We start from the raw sequence: 22,532 nt of genomic DNA, 5'->3' as shown, positions 1-22,532 counted from the left end.
AAAGTCATGTCAGGCACCTTCAGAGTCCTGGTGTAGTGTGAGAGGAGAGATGGCAGCTCTGCTTGGGAGCAGGACGACTTCAAACAGGTCAAATGTACAGAATAAAAACACAAAAAAAAGGAAATAAAACACTCATGCATTAAACATGATAAATAGACTTCATATAGGTTAGCCCTGGATGGCTTTACAAGAAGATGGCTTAGAGTTCTCTTCAAAAATTGGCTTTTTTAAGTCAGTTAAATCTTTATCCTGATCTGCCCATCGGAGTCTGGATCTGTGGGTCACTGTCACCCTGCCCAGACACGGTCTGGTTATAGCAAATTAACAGAAGTGCTCATTAGTGCACACAGATTAACTGGTCTGGTAATGCAAAAAAAAAAAAAAAGAAGAAAAAGAAAAAAAAAAGAAAAAGAAAAAAAAAAAAGAACAACAACAATAACAAAAAAAAAAAAAAAAAAAAAAAAAAAAAAAAAAAACCAAAAAAAAACCAAACCAAAATAAAACAAGACCAACCAAAAATCCAATTGTTTAAAAAAAAAAAAAAAGATACATTTCAAGCTTACTTTATTAAGCAGCATTATCTCAAAGGACAGCTTTGGAAAGTTAAACATGAATATGGCCATGGGGGTTCCTGGGGGCGAGGCTGGGGGGGCTCACACCCAGCCACTGGTCAGTTTGTAGAACATCTCCTCGTCCAGGCTCTCGTTCTGGTCCTTGGCCCGCGTGGACAGGAAGATGTAGCCCCCGATGAACTCGTGCACCACCTTGCAATCCACCTCGGTGCAGATGAACGACACCCGCACCTCGTCCGCGAACTCCACCGTCACCTGCACGGAACACAGCTCAGCTCAGCCTCCTGCCCGCCCCGGGGCTGCTGCTGCCTTCTCCCTGCTTCTTCTGTGTTTTCTAATGCTGCTGCCTTCTCCCTGCTTCTTCTGTGTTTTCTAATGCTGCTGCCTTCTCCCTGCCTTTTCGGGGTGTTCAGATGCTTTTCTAATGCCTGAGCAAAATTTTGTGGTGCCAATGTAGGAGTGAGCCCAGAGGAGGCCAAGGGCTGGAGCCCCTCTGCTCTGGAGCCAGGCTGGGAGAGCTGGGGGTGCTCCCCTGGAGAGGAGAAGGCTCCAGGGAGAGCTCAGAGCCCCTGGCAGGGCCTGAAGGAGCTCCAGGAGAGCTGGAGAGGGACTGGGGACAAGGCCTGCAGGGACAGGACACAGGGAATGGCTCCCACTGCCAGAGGACAGGATATTGGGAAGGAATTCTCTTCTGTGTGGAGCTGGCAGAGGGTGCCCAGAGAAGCTGTGGCTGCCCCTGGATCCCTGGAAGTGTTCCAGGCCAGGCTGGACAGGGCTTGGAGCAGCCTGGGATGGTGGAAGGTGTCCCTGCCCGTGGCAGGGGTGGAATGAGATGGATTTTAAGGTCCCTCCCAGCCCAAACCATTCTGGGATCCTGTGCATGGTAATTTGGCCTTGAGGATCCTTATGAGTTCCTTCCCCCTTTAAATATCCTATGACTCTTATTCAAATATTTAGATACTGAAATACCTTTTATTGCCTTTTGTACTGTTTTCTATTTATTTATCCATTCCTTTATTTATTTAAATCACCATTACCCCTTGTATTCCCCCATGACTCAGAAACAATCCCCCAGTGTGTTTCGCCTCTCCATGGTGAGCACGTGGCCACACTTTCCCTGCTTCCAGAGAAACAGGGATTGGGCACAGAGCTGCTGCAGTCTGGGCTTTCTTGCCACTCTTCCCTGGTTTTCTAAGTTGAATTTTGGCCACTGAAATACCTTATGGGGGCTGGGGGAGCTCATTCTGGAGTGACTGAACAAACCATTCATTTACCGATGCTCATTCTCTTTTTGTCCCCCCATCACTGACAGCTCTGCAGGAGGGATGGGGATTCCCAGCAGCGTATCCAAGCTGGATAATTGGGATATCTGGGCTTACAACTGAGTCAAAACAATGACTCCGAGGCAGAGGGGGACGCTGAATAATTATTCCAGCAACTCTTAATGAGCTGCAAGCTGCAGGAGAACAGCCCTCACGTATCTCTGGCAGTTTTAATTGTGTGTTCTGCCAAAAAGGAGCCCAGAAATTTGTGCATCCAAATGTAACAGCAGGGGGAAAGCCCATCTTAGAGCCCGGGGAAGTAACTACTCAGTTTTGTTTGCTATTTGCATGGAAGTCTGAGTTGTACAGCAAATGGAAGGAATTTCAGTATGGATAAGGCCCTGTTTATTTGTGTTATGGGTTAGGATGGAGCCTGAACATCAGTGCTGAGGCTTCACTTCATTGAATTGTGTGGGGTTCAGAGAATGGAGAAAATAATTCCTGGCTCCAGGAGAGAAAGATTCAGGGTTTTTCCTTAAGGGTCACACACAACTCCACCAGGGCCTAAAGGGACTCCAAGAGAGGGACTGGGGACAAGGGATGCAGGGACAGGACACAGGGAATGGCTCCCACTGCCGGAGGGCAGGGATGGATGGGAGATTGGGAATTGGGAATTCCTGGCTGGGAGGGAGCCGAGGCCCTGGCACAGGGTGCCCAGAGAAGCTGGGGCTGCCCCTGGATCCCTGGAAGTGTCCAAGGCCAGGCTGGACGGGGCTTGGAGCAGCCTGGGATGGTGGAAGGCCCATGGCAGGGGGCTGGAACAAGATGAGCTTTAAGGTTCCTCCCAACACAACCCATCTGGGATTCCAGGACTCCAGGAGTGGTTCCTGTCTCAGTGACAGGAGCAGGGAAGAGGACGGGGTGTCAGACACGTCTCACCATTTTGATCTCCCAGTTGACGTTCCACTGTTTCATGTTGCTGAAGCGCCAGGTCTTGACGGCGTCGCCCGTGCTGGCGTCCATGCGGATCAGCCGGTTGTAGGCGATGCCGATCAGCTCATCCTTCTTCCCACCCTGGAACCTGGCAGAGGGATTGAGAAAAACACGTGAGACACACAAACCCAGCAGCTGAGTTTACTTGTAAAATCGTTTTTACAAATCTCAGCAGCTCGTGTTTTTAATTTCAGCTGCAGCGCGACTTCCCCAGCCAAGGACGTGCACAGGGAGGTCCTTGCCCATGGCAAGGAGATGAACTTTGAGGTCCCTTCCAACCCAACCCAATCCAAGGCAACAGAACCCAACCCAACCAAACCCAACCCAATCCATCCCAAGCCAAGCCAAGCCAATACAACCCAATCCCATCCAACGCAACGCAACCCAACCCAAACCAATTCAACTCAACCCAAGGCAACCCCACCAAACCAAATCCAACCCAACCCAACCCAACGCAATGCAACCCAAACAAACCAAATCCAACACAACTCAACCCAACCCAATCCAAGGCAACCCAACCAAACCCAATCCAACTCAACCCACGGCAACCCAACCCAACCCCATGCAAGGCAACAGAACCCAACCCAATCCAACACAAGGCAACCCAAACCAATCCAACCCAACCCAATCCAATCCAATCCAATCCAATCCAATCCAATCCAATCCAATCCAACCCAACCAAACCAAATCCAACCCAACCAAACCCAATCCAACGCAATGCAATGCAACCCAAACAAACCCAATCCAATGCAACCCAATCCAAGGCAACACAACCCAACCCAACTCAACGCAACCCAACCCAATGCAATGCAACCCAAACAAACCAAATCCAACGCAACCCAACCCAACCCAAGGCAACCCAACCCAACGCAACCAAACCCAATCCAATGCAATCCAACCCACCCAACCCAACCCGTTCCACAATGATTCCAAGGGTATTTAAGCCATTCCATGTCCCCATGAAGGAAACTCCTCCAGCCCAGCCCCTGCATGTCCAGCCCCACCCACCTTGCATTGAAGTGCGTGATGCCGAACTCCGGCAGCGACTGCCAGGCCTGGATAAAGCGCATCTTGGCCTCGATGAGGCTCATCTGGGCCACATTCTGGTGAGCCTCCAGGATGCGCGCCGTGATCTGCGGGCGGCGAGACACAGCGGGGTCAGGGGACAGGAGACCTCGGTGCCACCTCCGCTGCCACGCGCGCGGGAGCGGCTGGGGAGCCGCCGCGGATCCGAGCGCGGATAATCAATAATTCCTCCCCTGAGGCTCTATTTCAGCTCCGACTGCTCAGAGCTTCCCATCTCCAGATACAGGAATGCAAATATAGATCAGAGCTGTCTGGAGGCGAAGAGCCACTCATGCTCTCGGGAACTTTAAGGATGCGAGAGAACAACAAGGCAATTTTGTGGTGTAGGGTTTCCAGTTTCACCCCATAAACCACTGGGGACTGTCACAAAAACCTACCAGGGCCCAAGTGTCATGGGGAGGGTGCAGGTTTTGTTAGTGCTTTCACCGCTGCTCTCTGAACCAAAGGGGTTCTAGATTAAGTTTATTTTAAGTTTATCTTAATTTTAGTGTTGCTGTCACTTACCAAGTCTCTTACATAGCCTGGCTGAAGATGGCAAGGCGAAATGAAAAAATAAAAAAAAAAAAAAGAAAAGGAGGCAGAAAGAAAAAAAAGCAATCAGAAATATGGCAACAAAGCAAAGAAAAAGTGTAAATTAACTGCAAACCAAAGTTCAAGCAAAAAAAAAAAACCAAACCAAAACAAACCACATGCACAATTCCTTAGGTGGAAAAGCAGCCAAAGGGAATGTGAGCAGGGACAAGCGAGCTGAGAGTCACCGCTTATGCCAGCCCTGCTGGAGCACTGGAGTGATCCCAGCTGGGCCCTGGCGTTGTGGAGAGATGGTTTTGGTCCTGAGATGGTTGGGATGGATTTCAGGAAAAGGTTCTTCCCCCAAGGGTGCTGGCAATGCCCAGGCTGCCCCAGGAATGGGCACAGCCCTGAGGCTGCCAGAGCTCCAGGAGTGTTTGGACAGCACTGCCAGGGATGCCCAGGGTGGGATTGCTGGGGGGTCTGGGCTCTGATCCTTGTGGGTCCCTTCCCACTCAGGACATTCTGTGATTCCATGGTCATCCTGCTTGGGGGGGTGAAGGGGAGGGTGAAGCTGCCAGTTCAGAGAGTGCTTCATGGCCTCACTTCCCTCTCCACGTCTCTGCACAAACTCAAGGCCACTCTGGCTGGGGAAGCTCGAGAGGAAGCTCAGGAGCTCACTCTGAGCTCAGCAGATCCTTCTGTTTGGGATATGTGGAGAAATGACTGGGATGCTGCCTGGGATAACAAGCAGATGAAGGGAACATCAGCTGTGCTTCTCAGAGATGTGTCTGCCCTCGCTGGCTCTGACACCAAACCCTGGCAGGGCGCCTGGGAGCTCTGAAAATCCCTATTTTGGGTCAGTTTTTGTTTATTTTCATTTAGGATTTGGTGCTTCCAGTCCCAACCTGCCAACCCTACGCTGCTGCACGTGGAGACAAACATTTCCCCAGTGGGCTTGGGGCTGGTGAGGACCCAGAGCCTCCATAAATCCACAGCCAATTCCCATTCCAGCACCTCCTGTGGGCTGCACAGCCTCCTCCTCCTCCTCCCCCTCCTTCCCTGTGCCTCAGAAGGACCCTTGTGGTCAAATTCCTGACATTCCTGCAGCCTCCATCCCTCATTCCTCTCAGCAAACACCCTCTGCTGCTCTAAGCTTTGCCTCTGGCCACCAAGAAAAATCCTAAACCCACTGCTTAGCTGATGCCTGTGAGGGCTCTGGTGTCCACACCATGGCCACATCTTGACTGGGATCATCCCCATCGTGCCCATCCCCACAATTCCATGGATTTTATTTTTATAACCAGGATACCTGCACAGTAAGCAAGTTTTCCAAGCTAATATTTTTCCAGGTGCCTCTGTTTTACCGGAAACCTAGAAAGTATTTTATATATATAAATATATATATCTCTACATATATATGTTAAAATAGTATATTTATGCAGCCTCTCCTCCATCCAAGGGGATATAAAGGCTTATTCAGGAGAATAATAAGGGCTATATAAAATATAACTCCACTGCCAGGAAATCATCGTGCTGTGCCAATAAAAAGTTATATTTTTCCGGCTTCTCTGACTTGCAGCCTTCTTCTGGGCTTGGAGAAATCACATCCAGCCCCAGCCAGCAGCCTGAAGGATTTAAGTCACCAAAAGGCCACGGAGCAATGCTTTCCTTATTTTTGCTGCTGTTCTGACTTATAATTCTCTTTGAGAGAATCCTGCATTTATTCCCAGTGCGGAACAGTTCAGCCCTGTCAGGCAGGGATCGGATGGAACGTGGATGGAGTTCAAGCACGAGTCACAGCAACTCAAAACCCAAGCAATGTTCCAAGGACTGGCATTTGGAAGCAGTGGAAAAGCAAAGACAGAAATATGCAAACCGTGTTACAGCCAAGTGTGGATAAAGCACTGCAAGCAACTGCAACTCCGCTGATCCCGGGGATTTCTCCATGGATTCTGTGCAGGGGAAGGGGTTTTAACCCCAGCACCGGGCAGAGATGGGGCAGCTGGAGCCAAACCATTATCAGCAGGGGCCAAACCATTCCCAGAATGCGTTTAAAATAAACATCAACCAATTTCAAATGCATTTCCAATTGAAGGTTCCCCGCCGTGTCCGTGCCCTTCGCACAGCACGTGGCAGAATCCCGGTGCTGGGTGCCATCCCCAGGCGCTGGATCCAAACCACACCCTTCAGTCCCACCTCATTTTAGTAACCACGTGCATCCCAGTGAGCGAGGACATCCAAACCATCCAAACCACGCCGTGTTAAACACCAGCCACCGCCGGCACGCGCGTCCAGCCCAACCAAGGCCACCGGCGGCACCTACCTGCTTGTTCTTGTACTTCTTCAGGTAGCGAGGAGACACCAGGCACTCGGGGTTGATGTCGGTGTTGATCTGCTCCGGGATCAGCTGCGGGTCTGGGTTCAAATGCTGCATTTTCAGGAAGGACAGGATGTTCTGCACTTCCATGCCGTAGGAGCTGTCGGCCATGGTCTTGCCCTTGGAGGCCAGGCGGCAGGCGGCCATCCAGCTGGCGTACTGCGTCTCCTGCCCCCCAAAACAGGGACATGTGTCTGTCACAGCCATGGGGGGACCACCAGCCCCCTCAAAAAACACCCCATGGAGGAGCCCTCATTCCCCTCCCAGCCTCAGGAGACAGGCAGAAACCCAACCACTGTGTGGCTAAAACCACCCAGCAAAGCCAAAGCTGATGTTCTGCCCTGAACTCGTAGGTGACTTGGAGCACATTCGGAATGCTGAAATCAGACAGGTGAGAACATCTTCTATTTGTTTTTTAAAGACCAGCCCCTGAGCAGGATGGTGGGAAAAGGCTGAAGAGGTGGCTGGTCCAAGAGATGAACTCACGTTGTCGCAGCGCAGCCAAATTTCGTTCATCCCCTCTGCCACCGGAATCAGGAGCTTGATGTTGAACTTCTGACCAGAGATGTTCACATCAGGGGTAACTTCACATCCTGCAATGAGGGAGATGGTGTTTAGCAGGGGTGTGAGGAATGATGATTTAAAAAGTGGCAAAGAAAGTGAAAATAGGAAAAGAAAGAGGAAAGCTCCCTGGCCCAAGGGTCTCCGGTGGCATCTCAGTGCTGCCAAAGGTTTGTCCCACACCTCAGATGGGATGGACACTCCACACAGCACAGAAAAAACCTGTCAGATGTCCCTTTTTCTAAGTCTCAGGAAAATGGAAGGGAAAAGCAAGACCTGATGTGAAAGCAATGAAGCCGAAGCGAACGCACACCCACAGAACTCCTGGATCCTGCCTGAAATCAGAAATGGATTCAGTGGCTGGCAAACACCCCAAAATCTTCAGGAAAGGATAAGAAAAGGTGACTGGATGGGTGTTGACTCTCACCCTGAAACCCTCTATGTTACTGATGAATGATGGGACACCACAAAGTCTTTCAGGTCAGGCAGGGTGGGGCTTGGACCATCCCGGTTTAGTGGAAGGTGCCCCTTCCTGTGGGAGCGAGGTGGAACTGGATGGGCTTTAAAGCCCCTTCCAACCCAGACCATTCAAGGGTTCCATGATTTGGCTGTGAGCACCCCACTCCTGGTGCCTGGAGAGAATTCCAAGGGGTTGTGTAAACACAGGGGGGATGAACTGACCCAGCCACGGCAGCGCGGGCGCCGCGCCAACGCCGCCTCCCAGATTTCTGAAAGTGCCCTCACAGCAGATTTGTCAAAAGCTCCCAGAAAGGTCCTGGGGGCCAGGACTTGATCCCACAGCAGCCTGAGGTTGCCTGGCATTCCCCCTGCTCCTGCATCCATGGGGAAAACACACAAGCTCACTGCAGCTCCGTGGCTGCTGGAGCAGGAATGTTTCACTTGACATAAGGACAGGCAGCCACCGCAGGAATTTCAGCTCTGGAGTGAGGCTGCTCCCAACCAGCAGCAGGAGAGGAGGAGAAATAAAAGCAGCAGAGGAAGAAAATGGTCTGTTCTTTCCAGTTTCTGCCGTGGGAGTCAGGGCAATCCTTTGGAGAACTGACAAAAAGGAGAAGGGCAGGTGGAAGGCTGGAACAAGGTTTGGAAGGTTCCTTCCAACTCAAACCATTCTGTGGTTCTCCAAGCTCTCTTCCCAAGCTATTGGGGGGCTGGTGGTGCTCCCCTGTGGGATCACACATAATCACATTCAGAACTCCAAGTCTGTGCCACGATATCAAACCCAGCCACTTCATTCCTTTACACACCTTCACCCAACCCCAGGATGGAATTCCGAGGCGATAAAGCAGTGGCAAAACAAGATGCAGGAGGAGCAGCCTATTCCTGGAATAAAAAGCAGCCTTCTCTTAGCCCAACCTTGTGCTTCTCTTACCTCTCAGGTTCATCTGGTGAGCAGGAGTCCCGTTGGATTCCTCTTTGCTTTTGTAGCAGGAGATGGAGGTATCTTTGAAGGTGCACCAGTAGGGCTTGTAGCCTTTCAACGTCAGCTTCTTGGGCCTGTAGGACACGGGGAGGGACATCTCACTTGGCCTGAGCTCCTAAAACAAGCTGCTCCCCAGGAAACCTCAGTGCTGCCTCAGAATTTCAGCCCTGACAAGCTGCTGTCAGCTTATTCCCACTCCTGCCTGGGGGCTGGATCGAGGAGTTGAGCTCCAATTCCAAGTTTGGACTCTTCAATCCCAGGGAGATAATTTGGGGCAAGGTGGGGGGAGCTGGAGGACTGTGCTACAAAAACAGAGGAGTCCATGAACCACGGCAAAATCTGCCTCTCCAGGCACCCCATGAAACTGGAACCACTCTGCTCTGGCTCTGGGGGGAAGCAGCACTTCCAAGGACGTGTCAGTCACGCACACGCCTGAGTGCACTCCTTGTTTTCTTTTTAAACACTCCACAGCACAAAAGGTCCCCTTCTTTTCTACAGAAAGCATGGATCTCGCTGGATTCTGCAGGAGAACTGGTGGCCCTGCAAAGTGAAGCACCCTGAACTCATCCCAACACAAGCCCAGGGCCTTTAGAGAGCCCCAAGTATCAGAATATTTTAACCTTCCCTGATTTCAAAACCTTGTTCTAAGGCTGGATCTGCAGCCTCTCATGCATTTCTCGTGTTTTCATCTCAGAAGTAGCTGCTGAGAGTACTTTAGATGGGCTATTTAGAAGAAATCCTTCCCTGTGAGGGTGGTGAGGCCCTGGCACAGGTGCCCAGAGAAGCTGTGGCTGCTCCTGGATCCCTGGAAGTGCCCAAGACCAGGCTGGATGGGGTTTGGATCAGCCAGGGATGGAGGAAGGTGTCCCTGCCATGGCAGGGGGTTGGAACAGGATGATCTTTAAAGTCCATCCCAACCCCAAACACTCTGGAATTCTGATTTTAGCAGGCAAGGGCAGTAACCTGGCTGGCAGGGGAGAGAGAACCATTCCAAATCTCTACAGCCACAGCAGGCACATGCTGGGACACATTTAAAAATAAATATATGGAGTTAAATATATGGAATACAAGGGACATGCACTGCTCCCCCAGTTCTCCTCCCCAGCTGAAGTGTGACAAGAGGCACATCCAGAGCTGGGACAGCTCCAAACATTGCACCACTCACGCTGGATTTCTGGCACTAAAATACCACCTGAGCCCCATTTTTAGGAGCAAACTGAATTCTGTGTTCAATCTGACAGCCTCAAACCCCAACCCCAGGGCTGAGGGCTTGCACTGAGTGAGGAACCTGCAGCCCTGGCTGCTCCAGCCCCTGGTGCTCCAATTTGCAGGCAATTAGCTCCTGGAGTGGTGCCTAATTTGATTGGCAAATCAGCAGATCAAGGGGAAGAACAAGTTTTTTGTTTGTTTGTTTGTTCAAGGGAGAGAAAAAACACCCACTGAGGGGCTGGGCACAGCCTTGAAACTTCATCCCAATTAAGCCAGACCACAAGCCCAGACAGAGGCAGAGGCCTCATTAATTCACCTCTGGAGAGGGAGAAGGGGTTTTCAGAGCAGAGAGTGCCAGGTTCTGGCTCCAGAACCAAACAATTCATAAATTAAAGGCTTGTTCCAGAGCTACTTCGCTGTCTGCAGCTTTTTTGCCCCCACCACTATCCTGCAGCTCTGCTGGGAAATCCCATCAGTGCTTCCAGCTTCCAGAACTTTCACTGCAGCAGGCAATAAATTGCAAAAGATGGTGGTGGCTGCCAAAAATGTTCCTCCAAATCCAGATGCTGCCGCTCCTGGTTTCTATGAACCACCAACTAAGTCAAAGCCAGCTAAAAAAAAACCCCAAAATCCTGAGCAAGCTGGGAGAGGGGCAGAGTCACCTTAACCTGCTCCTTTTGGCGTGGAGAGACAGGGATCCTGGCTGGATAGAATTCCTCCAGCCTCCTGCAGACCAGGAGAAGTCTTTGAGGGAGGTCTTTAGGTTTCACTCCTCATTTTAGGATGGTTTGCTCTCTCCTGGGCATTAAATGTGTTAAAGAAACATCCAAGCACATTCTGGCTGGCTAGGGGATGCACCAGAGCAGGAAAACACCTTGAATTTGGTATTTAAGAACCAATCAACTCAAGTATTGAATATTTTGAATATCGTAAGGCCAGAAGATAATAAAAAAAAAAAGGAAATTAAGAGGCAGGACCATGAATTATTCACAGCCATTACCAGTTCCACAAGCAGCTCTTCCCATCAGCACTTACTTGAAGACTTTAATGTAGTCAGCGAGCTCCGGGATGGAAGTGATGTCACCCTGGAAATCAAAGATTATCCCAATCACTCGGAGCAGCGGCATCAGGAGGGAAGGGATGTGGTGCAGGGGAGGGAACCAGGAGCACCATCAGGGCTTAGGGGCTGTGAAACTGCTCCTGAGAAAGCCCCAGCCACTTCCCAGGAGAAGCCAGCAGCGGCAACGCAGGGCCCAGCTCTGCTGTTTTGGAAGCAGAGGACGAGGCTGGATTTTCCTTTGAGGAATTCCTGCTGCTGCCGGGGCCAATTCCCAGCTGCAGGGTCACGGCAGCAGCGTTTGCACAGGGAATTTTCTCCTCCCTTCACTTATTCCTGATGCTCCAAACAAAAGGGGAAGAGGCACCTTGGCACAGAACTAACTGGGATTTCTAAGCCTAGAAAGATCTTTATTTCTCCCCCAAAATTTTGAAAATATGACGTTTAAATTCCTTTTTTTTTTTTTTTTTTTGCATCAGGGTGGCACTTGCAATTCCCAGGAGCTGGAAGTAAAATAAAAAATGTCGAGGGACAGGGAAAGGGAGGATTGCTCCAGGAGCTTCCAGTAGCAGGACAGTTTACTTTCAGTCTGCAATGAGAAACTGTTTACAGATACCACGGGGAAAAAAATGCAGAATCTAAACAAACAATCCAGTAATTGCCCATTATCCGTATTCAATTACTCGAATGCATCTGGAAATGGCTCCTGCTCCAAAGCCCTACGGAAAGGGCTGGGTTTTTTTGGATGAATCATTGTCCTCTTCACTCCTGTCTGGCAGGGACTGCTCCTCAGTGATGTGTTTCAAATCTGGTTTTGCAAAAGGAATTAGAAAATATGTCTTGGTGATAAAAATTTGTTGTTATTTCTGGTTCATACTGCAAAGCTCTGCTGTTGTTAATGCCAATAAAGCATCTAAGGATGGATATAGCTTCAAAAAGACTCGTCATAAACACTTAAAAAATTATATGAAGTGTAAAAGTGGAAAATTTCAGCTTTTAGGGTTGGAAAGAGACGGTTTAAATGTGCAAAATGCCTGGAAAAGCCGTGCTGGGCCAAGGCTGACAGGACTGAGTCCTTTTAATGCACTTTAATTTTCAGGCTTTATATTTTTAAAGGTGGAAAACCAGTGTTAAAATGGCATATCAAGAAGAAAAACCCCGAATGCTCTGAAATACAGACCTAGGCTAAAATCCAGGCTAATAAAACTAGGGTTTCATAAGCCTAAATTAGTTCTGAAAATCCAGCAGCTGCTTTAGGTGCTGTAAAACGTGAATTAGAAACAGTAGAAGAGGAACCTCAACGTGGAAAACTCAGTTATTTGGGAAAGTCAGTAGTGAGGATAAAAAAAAAACTTCATTTCCATTTAGTTTTCCATTATTTCATCAGGAGGGTGGCTTGGTGCAGGGGGGGATCAGTAAGATCCTGGCTCCTCCAAGACTTTTCCAGATGGTGCCCGGGGTTCCCTCATTCCGGAACTATCCCTTGGTATCTAAAATGCCTGTATTTTAAAGAAAATATTACTGGGGCGTGGGCAACTTTCTCATCAGAATTAGAAGGGAAAAAAGGAAATAAATGAGGTTGGATGCCTGGAAAAATTCCCTTACCAGGATTGTTGATGTCTTGCCCCCTTCCAAGGTGATCTCCAGGTCCGAGAGCGCGGCGTCCACCTCGTCCACGTCCTTGTCACTGTGGTTCAGGTGGTTTTCCGAGGACATGATGGACAGCTTGTTGATGTGGTACTGGAAGGCAAGGCCAGGGTCACACCTGGGTGCTCCTGTGACCCCAGGATCGGCTGCCACCCTTGGGTAGCAAGGTGGGACACCAGGAGCAGAGGCCAGCAAATACTGGGGGGTTTGCTGGGTCAGGAGGGACCATCCTGGATGTTTCCAGTCCAAGGAGTCTCCAGGCACTCAGCCCTGAAGATCTCTGGACCCCACAGGGCAGAGCTGCTCTTTCCACCAGGCTGAGGTTGGAAGGGACCTCTGGAGGACACCAGGTCCCACTCCCTGCTCCAACAGGGCCACCTGGAGCTGTTGTCCAGGACCAAATCCACCTGGCTTTGGAGTAACTCCAGGGATGGACAATCCACAGCCTCTCTGGGCACACTGTGCCAGTGCTCAGTCACCCTCCTGGTATGAAGATGCTTCCTGATGTGCAGAGGGACCCTCTCATGTTCCAGGCTGTGTCCATGGCCTCTGCTCCTGCCACTGGGCACCTCTGTCCACCCCTTTCCTGCCTCCCACCAGGTGTTTATGGATATTTGTAAGATCCCCCATCCCTGGAAGTGTCCAAGGCCAAGTTGGATGGGGCTGGAACAACCTGGGATAGTGGAAGCCCATGGCAGGGGGTGGAACAAGATGACCTTTAAAGCCCATTCCAACCCAAACCATTGTAGGATTCCATGTCTTTGCATCTGTTTTCAGCCCAGAAAACCAAAACATCCATAAAATCTCACAGGAAGAACCGTGCCCAACCCGCTCTGGAGCACTTGGATGTAAACTGAGTAATTATATTTCTGCTTTCCTCTCTTTTTTTCCTGGGAGGGGCCCTTGGAGCAGGCAGCCTGCTCCTGAGGGGGATATTTCTGCATCCTACAGCTCCAAGGTGTGCCAGACCACATGGAACAAATGCCTGCCATCCCTCTCGTGGAATTCAATAGCAGGTGGAGTATTTATGCCAAATCACACAGAGCATTTCATAAACCAGATAAATAAATAGTTCTGGGAAAGCCACAGATTATCCCCAGCTGGTTGGGGGGCAGAGAGCCAGAAAGGCACAGTTCAGTAACCCCGTGTTCGTATGGGATGGGTTAAGAAGGACAAAAGTAGAAGTTAGGGTAGATATAAACATGTTTGGTAAAAGCAGGTCAAGTTCTTTTTCATGAGGGATAATCAGTGGCAAGTATTTAAATTATCTCATAAACCTCATAAACTCAAGTGAGGATCTGGAGATGGGAAATGACCCAACTTCTACCAGCATGAGAAGGCCAAGCTCCCACCAGAGACAAAGGTGAGGCTTAAAATACAATTTTAAACTGAAGAAGGGATGGTTTAGATGGGATGTTGGGAAGGAATTCTTGGCTGTGAGGGAGGTGAGACCCTGGCCCAGGGAAGCTGTGGCTGCCCCATCATTGGAAGTGTCCAAGACCAGGTTGGAGCACCCTGGGATAGCAGAAGGGAGTTGGAACTGGATGAGCTTTGTGGTCCCTTCCAACCCAAACCATTTTGGGATTCCATTATTTGGTTTATCAGATTAATGAGCAGAGAAGTCTGAGAACAAAACCAAGCCTAACCCAACCCAGGGGCATCTGGGGCTGTGTCTCACCTGCAGTGCTGCAAACATCATCATCTCCTCCTCCGTGCACTCGATCTCCTCCAGCAGGATTGCCCACTTGGACTGCTCGTACAGCTGGTTGATCCGGATCGCGTCGTACTGCGGCACAGAAACGTGGAATGCTTGGAAAACCAGAGCCCAGCTCAACACAAACCACCCCTTCTACTGGAAGCTGTCCCTGCCCACGGCAGGGGGTTGGAATGAGATGGTCTTTAAGGCCCACTGCAACCAAAACTACTCTGCGATTCTCTCATCTCAACACAACACTTTGATCTGAGACTGAAAATGCTCCGCCACTGACAAGAAGTGGCTTTAAGAACTCCTGAAGCACCTCTAGCAACACCTAAAACCCTGGTATAATGGAGCACAAATCCTGGGTTTGATGGCTGCATAACCAATTTTCCAACTTCCACGGTCTTTGGGAGATTTACCAACACAACAGCACGGTAGAGATCAGGCACCCTTCGCTCCAAAGGATGGAAATTCCAAAACGGGAGCGGAACAAGGAGCTCTGTACCTTTGGATTCAGGTCAAAAAAGCTGTAGTACTTGAACCGGAGTAGCAAAGCCTCGTTTTCCTTCACCTCCTGCTCCATGAGGGATCGGGACGAGTCCAGCCACCTGTGGATTGCCAACACGGGGTAACGCACACGGAACGCTCCGGCGGAGTCGCCGCGACGCTCCCGAGAACACAATTAAAAACCATCGAGAAAACCCCCAAATCCTCAGCTCCTGAACTCACCCTTGGTTGATTTTGGCCTTATCGAGCAGCGTCTGGGGCTTGTACATTTTGGCTAAGGACTCCGGGGAGGTGACGGGCTGGCTCACGGCCAGGATTCCCGGGTTGCCCTCGGACAGGGCGCTGTCGCCGAACCAGGCGGACGTGGGGGACAGGGGGCTGCCGTCGTGGGCGTCGTAGGTCGGCGTCATCGTTTTGCTATAGAGTCCTGGGCTTGAATAGATATTTCCTACCAGCGAGGGGAATAAAAGCCTGGAATTAGCCTCGGGCCGAGCCCTGCCTGCTCCCGGCCACGCCGGCTCCGCGCAAACCCGGAGCTGGCGGATGGAAAACCTTCCCTGTTCATCTTTTCACAATGGGAAAACACTGCGCTGCTTGTTCTACCGTGAAAACCTGTCCCTATCCTCTCTTCTCCGAGAGCAAAACTGATGGAAACCTCGTTCCAGCCCAAAGGATGGGAAAAGACTCAGGTCTCCCACACTGGGAAGCTCCTGCCCCCTGAGTTTCTGTGGCATCTGGGACATGAGTGGCCCCCGACTTACCGGTTTTACCTGTTGCTTAAAGATTTTGGAAGTCAAAAGTTTTAGAGGAGCAGGAAAATAAACTAAGGGTGCAGCCAAAGAGACCAGAGGCAGAGGGCAAAAGTCCTATTGAGGTGGAGCTCACCTTTGACGGGGCCGATGTAAAGAATATCGGTGCCTATAGAGAGGGAAAGAAAGGAGGGAAGTGAGAAGGCGAGAGAAAGTCACCTGGAGAGCAGGAGAAGGACAGAAGCCAAAAATGGGCGTTTTTGGAAGAGGGCAGAACAGCACAGGTGAGGTTGCACCACCCTAATGGAGCATCTGCAGCAGCGCTGGTGGCAGCAAAGCAACTGAAGTGACTTCCCGTTATTTTATTCACGTTACAAGGACAGCTGGGCATGGAAACGTGGCATTCCCGGATGGAAAAGCTTGCTGAGGTGGCCACACAAGTTCAGGATTAATGTGCTGAGTGGTGCAATGTGGTGCCAGACTGATCCCAAAGCAAATGTTACTCCCAGGCCTTTTGAAGCTTCACAGCTCGTACCGACTCAGAGCAGACATAAAAACACCCAAACACTTAAAAATTATTAATCTGAAGAGAAAAAAACCCAAATCCAGCTTGGTATCTCTTAAAATAGCTGAGAGCTTAACAGAGAGGTTGTGGCTGCCCCATCCCTAGAAGTGTTCCAGGAGAGTTTGGATGGGGCTTGGACAACCTGGTCTCTGGAAGGTGTCCCTGCCCTTGGCAGGGGGTGGAATGAGAAGTGATTTAAGTCCCTTTTAAGTCCCTTCCAAACCAAACCATCCAATGAAACAGCCCCTCTTCACCTCACAGGGACACTGAATTTTTATATAAAATCCAGATTTTCAGAATAAGGGAGGATCCCCCCATCTCCTAATGCCAGGAATTCTCCTGTGTGCACACACTGGGCCAGGAGCTCCCCCAGCATCATCGGCTGGGCACGAATCTGCCCACCAGCACCAGAAGGTCCAACACATACTGGATTTTTGGGAAAGGGCTGTGTCTTTCCTAAATCACGAACCTGCAATTCAGTGCACCCAAGCTCTCCCTCCCAGAGCTCTGCTGAGGGTGTTGAAGATGGCGACAGAGTTGAGATGCCCCACACAAAACCTTTTGTGCCACCTCCTGCTGCTGCCCTGAGCCACCACCACCTTAGCTCCAGCTCCTTGCTCCAAACCATCCCCACACCCTCATGGCCAAGGAATGACAGAAAACTGAGCTAAACTGGAAAAGTCCAAGACCAAACCAATGGAAAAACCTTTCTGGACCCTCAATTTTCACGATGGGCATCTCAAGGAGCAGGAAGAACGGTGGGAATCAGCAGCATCAATGTCAGTGACAGCCAACATCATGGCTAGGAAACTCCAAATAATTACAAAATTGATTCCAAACTGCCTGGCAGGGTGGAAAATGTCAGTGAAAACCACCAAACAAGGATGCTTTTAATGCTCCTGCTTGTTTTGCTGGCATCCCAGTCTGGATGAATCTTTTGGGGACCTGTAAGCACCATGGGTATCTGTCACCAGGACAGATCCAGCAAACCAGGCAGGAGAAAAAAAGCAGCAGGGATGGTCAAAGGATGGAAAAATCCACCTTCATTTGCAAGGAAAAGGCCAGGGATGATTTCCAGGTTTTTAGTCCAGGTACTTGGACTTTGGGAGCTGGGACTCCCCAGTTCTGAGGGTCCCTTCCTTGAGCTGTCCTGTGATTCTGTGATTATAAAAGCAGCAGAAAGGGGCTCTCCCCATGGATTGTTACAGCACTGGAGCAGAGAACTCCAACAAAAACCGACCATAAACCCCCATAAACCACTTCCCAAAAGAGCTCTTCCCTCCTCCCCATCCACCCTCACTGCAGCTTCAGCCTTCACATGGCTCGGGCACACAAGCCTGGGCATCAACTGGAACAACAAAAGAAAATCCCACTTTTTGCCCCAAATTTTGGGCAAGTTTTTTTCCATGAATATCTCCCACATTCCTTGACTGAGTATCTGCTCCATCAGAGCAAAACTTCCCCTGCACTTTTCTCCTCATCTCTTTCTCCAAACACCTGAAACTTCTCAAAAGAAGCTTCCCTTAAAAAATTTGCCCCAGGCAGGCAGTGTCATGGAAAGTTCCAGCAGAAATAGCTACAAATTTGGCTAATTTATATAAACAAGTGACTACAGGTCTTCTAATGGAAAGTGTTGGGTAACACGTCCTGTGGGTGTATTGACAACTCTGCCCACTGGGATTTAAATGGTTTCACTGCCAGGTTTGGGGTACTCAGTGACAAAACACTCCCAAGACATTGAAATCAGCACCTCCTGAATTATTAATTAGTTTTCCAGAAGCTTTCAGCACACAAACTGATGTTGGAACAACACTAGAAATGATTTATTCAGATGAAACCCACGACTTTTATCAAATGGCACCTGAACAGGCAGGAATTCAACCTGCTGTGAGTGATTTCATTCACAAGGAGAGCAAAACCAGCCAAGTGACTCACTGGAAGAGCCATAAATAATTAAAATAAAGCCCAGCTTTTGCATACATTTCCCCCAAAGAAGGCCAAGTCTTTCCTATTAATCTAACAGAGATGCTCTCTGTGAACACTGGCTGTTGGAAAGGCTTAGAATGGACTTTCAAGATGAAAATGCCAAATGGAAATGAAAATTGACTGGAGCCTTGCCCAAACTCTCTGAGCCAGGAGTGGAAGAGGACAAGCCCAGAAGTATTTTTAATTTTAAGAGAGGAAAAAGAGTGGGATCAGAGCAGAAGGAGGATTATTTTTCCTTGTTCCAGACCCATGGTGCACATCAGCCTGCGCGGCCAAAACCTTCCTTTCCGCAAGCCCTGTGCCACCACTGGCATTAACCACACTCCACGACCTTCCCTGCAGCTGATTTAACATCAATTAACACAGCTTTACAATTCCAAGGTAGTTTTTTTAATTAAAGCTGCCCTGCTGCCCTTGGATTGCTGGATTTAAACCCGAGAGCTCTGGCAGCCTGACACGTCTCTCCTGCTCACCACCGTGGCTTTCTCCACAAATCCATTTGGGATAAAGTGCTCCCACTTGGCCAAAATTATGGTTTAAACTCCTGCCATTTGCCTTCAGACACCAGACTCCCAGTAGCCATGGAAAAAAGCTGAAAAACCCCCTCTGCCTGCAAACACCTGCATCAATTTGCTGCCTGTGGCAACTCCAGCAGGGATGTTACTTCATCAGGGATGTTACTCCACCAGAAATTTCCTTCCCAATCCTGCTCTGGATCTGGAATCCACCCTGGCCAACCGGCCCCTAGCAATAAAAGGATTTTTTTAGCATCACAATCCATGGCTACACCGTTCATGTAAGGCAACACTAAAGCAATAAATAAAAGCCTGCCCTTGCTGGGCTGTAAATACGGAGTCGAACGGTGGCACAGCCTAAACCACGCCAGGAAATGCAGACATTAGCAACGATTTTCCATTTAACTCCTTTCTTAACAGGGTTAAGAAAAGCTCTCAGCAACACCATCTGAGTGCTCAAGTGGCCACGCTTGGGCTCTGGTTTGTTCTGTGAAGCCTGAGCTTGCTCTGCTCCCAGAAATGCGTGACAGCTCCAGCCCCAGACATGCATCCGTGCGAGCGAGTGCTGCAGCCCGCCAGGGCTTGTGCCATGGATTTGGGGTCTGCTTCTTGCACAGACCCTAAGAAATTCAATCAGCCCCACGCTGCTGTGCCAGTTTTTTCCCCCTGCTCCCATTTTTTCTGCCAGCTCACCCGACCCCGGCGTGATCAGAGGCCCCTCCAGCTCGAAGGTGTCATCTTCACACTGATCGTCCAACTTCTTCTTTTTTTTCTTTGATGGATCTCTGGGTTTCCTCAAAAGGGAGAGTTCTTCTGGGTGCCTGATGTCTGGAGGGGAAAATGGACCACTTTTATAATGGCAGGATGGGAAAAAAAGGAGAAAAAGAGAGAAAAAAAAAGGAGAAAAATGGGGAAAAGAAGAATATCCTTCCATTAGGAACAACATCCAGCAATTCCCAGTATCTCCCTTGGATGAATTTCCTGCACTGTAATGCTTAAAAATCAAGTTGAGGACATTTTCCCTGCACGCCTGTTGGAAACAAATAGTCCCTGGCTGGAAAGGTAACATAACATTTGGATAAAATGTGGAATTTCCCAGGCACAGTCACTCAAATGTAAATGTGAGCACTGTGACAGAGCCTAGTGACACCTTCATTTAAAATATAAATAATAAAAAATAATAACCCCCACACTGATAGAATTAGAAATAATTTTTATATTATATTATAATAGTACACAATATATAATATTATAATAGTATAATAGTACACAATAATTTATAAATAATAGAAATAAATGGAAATAGAAATTACAGAAATAGAAAAAAATATAAAGAGAAATTAGAAATAGAAATCTAAATCAGCACACAAATCTCTACTTAGCCATGTAGGTAACAGGCCAGACCTTCTTACTTCCATAGGAGCAATCCAAGAGTTAAGCCATTTATTTACACATCAGACTGGAAAGTTTCAAGCCTATAATTTGCCCACTTTTTAAAGAGATTTTGGCCAAAGTGTTTCCTTTTCACAGCAAACCACTCTCATTTTCCTGCCTGGGACCAACCTGAACGATGTGAAACTCATTTAAAACAAGGAGCATCCCACTGTGTTTGTGATCTGAGCCATGGGAATATGGGGACCAAGGACAAAGGGAATTTTCATTTCCCACCAAGGCAGTACTTTGGGCCTGCTTAACTCAATTCCAGGTGGGAAGGAGTTTCCTGGGAAAGCAGAGCCTGCTGTCCTTTGTACCACTGAGGGCCTGGAGCAGGAGCAGGAGCCCTGTGCTTGGCCAATGTGTGGGAGCTCACCTGGAAAAGGATTCACCTGGGCATGGAGCCACCCAACGGCAGTGGTGAAAGCCTTGGAGAGCTCTGAAACACAGCTTGGATGGGGAAAATATGGGATGGGAGGGCTGGGGGTGCTCAGCTGCAGAGGAGAAGGCTCCAGAGAGAGCTCAGAGCCCCTGGCAGAGCCTGAAGGGGCTCCAGGAGAGCTGGAGAGGGACTGGGGACAAGGCCTGGAGGGACAGGACACAGGGAATGGCTCCCAGTGCCAGAGGGCAGGGATGGATGGGAGATTGGGAATTGGGAATTCCTGGCTGGGATGGAATTCCCAGAGAAGCTGTGGCTGTCCCTGGAAGTGTCCCAAGCCAGGTTGGATGGGGTTTGGAGCAATGTGAGATAGTGGAAGGTGTCCCTGCCATGGCAGGGGTGGAATGGGATGGGATTTAAGGTCCTTTCCAACCCAAACCATCCTGTGATTCTCTGATGATTCTGTGGGGATTCTGGCCATGCCTGAGCCTGGAAGGAGCTCTGGAGTCTCCTCTGCAGCTGGCTGTCCCTGCTGAAGCTCCTGTGCTGTTTCTTGCTCAGCTGCAGAGCCTTCCCTTTGGAATGCCCCATGGAAAGCAGCCCTGGTCCCATCCCTGCTGCAGCAGAGACCAGGAGCTGGCAGCAGCCAGGCTGGGTTTTCCCACCCAAGGAATGCTGAAGGACACAATCAGCCATTACCCCAGCCAGGAGAAGTTACAGGGCTGGGATCCCACCACGTGCTGGCAGCAGTGGGAGTTCCCTGAGCACTCCCAGGATTATAATTAACTCTGGAATTTGGTCCCCAGCACGTGAGCTGAGCAGGACACAGCCCCACAGTGCCCACCCTCACCAGCATCCTTCCTTCCTGCAAACAGGCTGGGAAACCCCACACTGGGAACCTGCCCCATCCAGGTGATATCAGGGGTGGATCCCACCCTGGCATTCCTGAATCCAGAGGCTGCACACTTCTGGATTTAACTGTCTTTTATACTGTAGATGTCCAATTCCAAACCATTATCTGGATTTATTTTAAGTTTTATTTTTATTTATATTCTTGTATTATACATCGATAAAATATAACAATATATTTATATATAAATATTGTACTAACATACACTATTTATATATATATAAATATTGTGTGTAAATCTTTATTATATATTAATTTTTAGAAAGTGTCACTTATTGTAAGCTTTATTTTTATTTATATATTTATACATATTTATTTCAATCATATCATTGACTCCCAGAATGGTTTGGGTTGGATGGAACCTTCAAGTCCACCTTGTTCCACCCCCTGCTATGGGCAGGAACACCTTCCACTATCCCAGGTTGCTCCAAGTCTTGTCCAATCTGCCCTTGAACACTTCCAGGCTAAAAATATATAGATTTAAATATCTATATGGATTTTAAATCTCTAAAAAAATATATAGATTTTTGTATATTTTATATACAAACTTTTTGAACTTATAATTTACTTTTATTTCTGTATTTAGAGCTATTTATTCCTTTTTTTATTTACCTATTTTATTCCTTTTTATACATAAGTTTTATCTAATTTCAGCTTTAATTTAACCCTGATTTATTACCACACAAATCACCTCACTAAACCCCATCCCTGCCCTTACCACCCACCCCTCCAGTTTCCCTGCCCAACTTTTTGACCATTTCTAGCAACAAACACCCAGAGCCTGAGTGCAGCCAGCTCCACGCATTCCCATTTATCCCAGCCAGCTTACCTCATGGAGCAGGAATCTGCTGGGACAACCAGGGTCACATGCAGGGGACAAGAGGCAGCACAGCCTAAATGGAGGAGTTCCCCTGGTATTTTGGAGCAAGGTTGAGGCTCTGAGGTTTATTTATGGTGCATTAGCAACTCTCAGCTGGAAGCACTCCGGGAGGCCAGGAGGAGGCTCCGGGCCAGGCTCAGATTCTGGAAGCAATCCTGGAATCATCCCAGGGCTTGACCATCTGATATCA

General features: G+C 49.1%; 1 protein-coding gene across 5 annotated transcripts in view; it reads right to left on the bottom strand.

Annotated features, from left to right (window-relative positions):
* Positions 1 to 482: 482 nt before the first annotated feature.
* FERMT2 (fermitin family member 2) overlaps positions 483 to 22,532 on the bottom strand; it is a 50,824-nt gene continuing 28,774 nt past the window's right edge. For 2 of the 5 annotated variants that reach the window (XM_038138189.1, XM_038138193.1), the window contains 14 exons: positions 19,433 to 19,567; positions 15,810 to 15,842; positions 15,147 to 15,372; positions 14,923 to 15,025; positions 14,397 to 14,504; positions 12,677 to 12,811; positions 11,050 to 11,099; positions 8,755 to 8,879; positions 7,290 to 7,396; positions 6,750 to 6,971; positions 4,418 to 4,438; positions 3,836 to 3,960; positions 2,774 to 2,915; positions 484 to 827 (listed from right to left, as the gene is read on the bottom strand). In XM_038138189.1, coding sequence (XP_037994117.1) covers positions 654 to 827; positions 2,774 to 2,915; positions 3,836 to 3,960; positions 4,418 to 4,438; positions 6,750 to 6,971; positions 7,290 to 7,396; positions 8,755 to 8,879; positions 11,050 to 11,099; positions 12,677 to 12,811; positions 14,397 to 14,504; positions 14,923 to 15,025; positions 15,147 to 15,372; positions 15,810 to 15,842; positions 19,433 to 19,567 — 1,706 coding nt within the window. In that variant the 3' untranslated portion in view covers positions 484 to 653. Of the gene's footprint in view, positions 828 to 2,773; positions 2,916 to 3,835; positions 3,961 to 4,417; positions 4,439 to 6,749; positions 6,972 to 7,289; positions 7,397 to 8,754; positions 8,880 to 11,049; positions 11,100 to 12,676; positions 12,812 to 14,396; positions 14,505 to 14,922; positions 15,026 to 15,146; positions 15,373 to 15,809; positions 15,843 to 19,432; positions 19,568 to 22,532 lie in introns of all 5 variants that reach the window. The other 3 variants (XM_038138190.1, XM_038138191.1, XM_038138192.1) reach the window with 3 other exon arrangements.

The sequence above is a fragment of the Motacilla alba genome, chromosome 5, assembly GCF_015832195.1.
Source record: "Motacilla alba alba isolate MOTALB_02 chromosome 5, Motacilla_alba_V1.0_pri, whole genome shotgun sequence".
In the NCBI taxonomy this organism is placed as follows: domain Eukaryota; kingdom Metazoa; phylum Chordata; class Aves; order Passeriformes; family Motacillidae; genus Motacilla; species Motacilla alba.
This window is presented reverse-complemented; position numbering and strand designations above follow the sequence as displayed.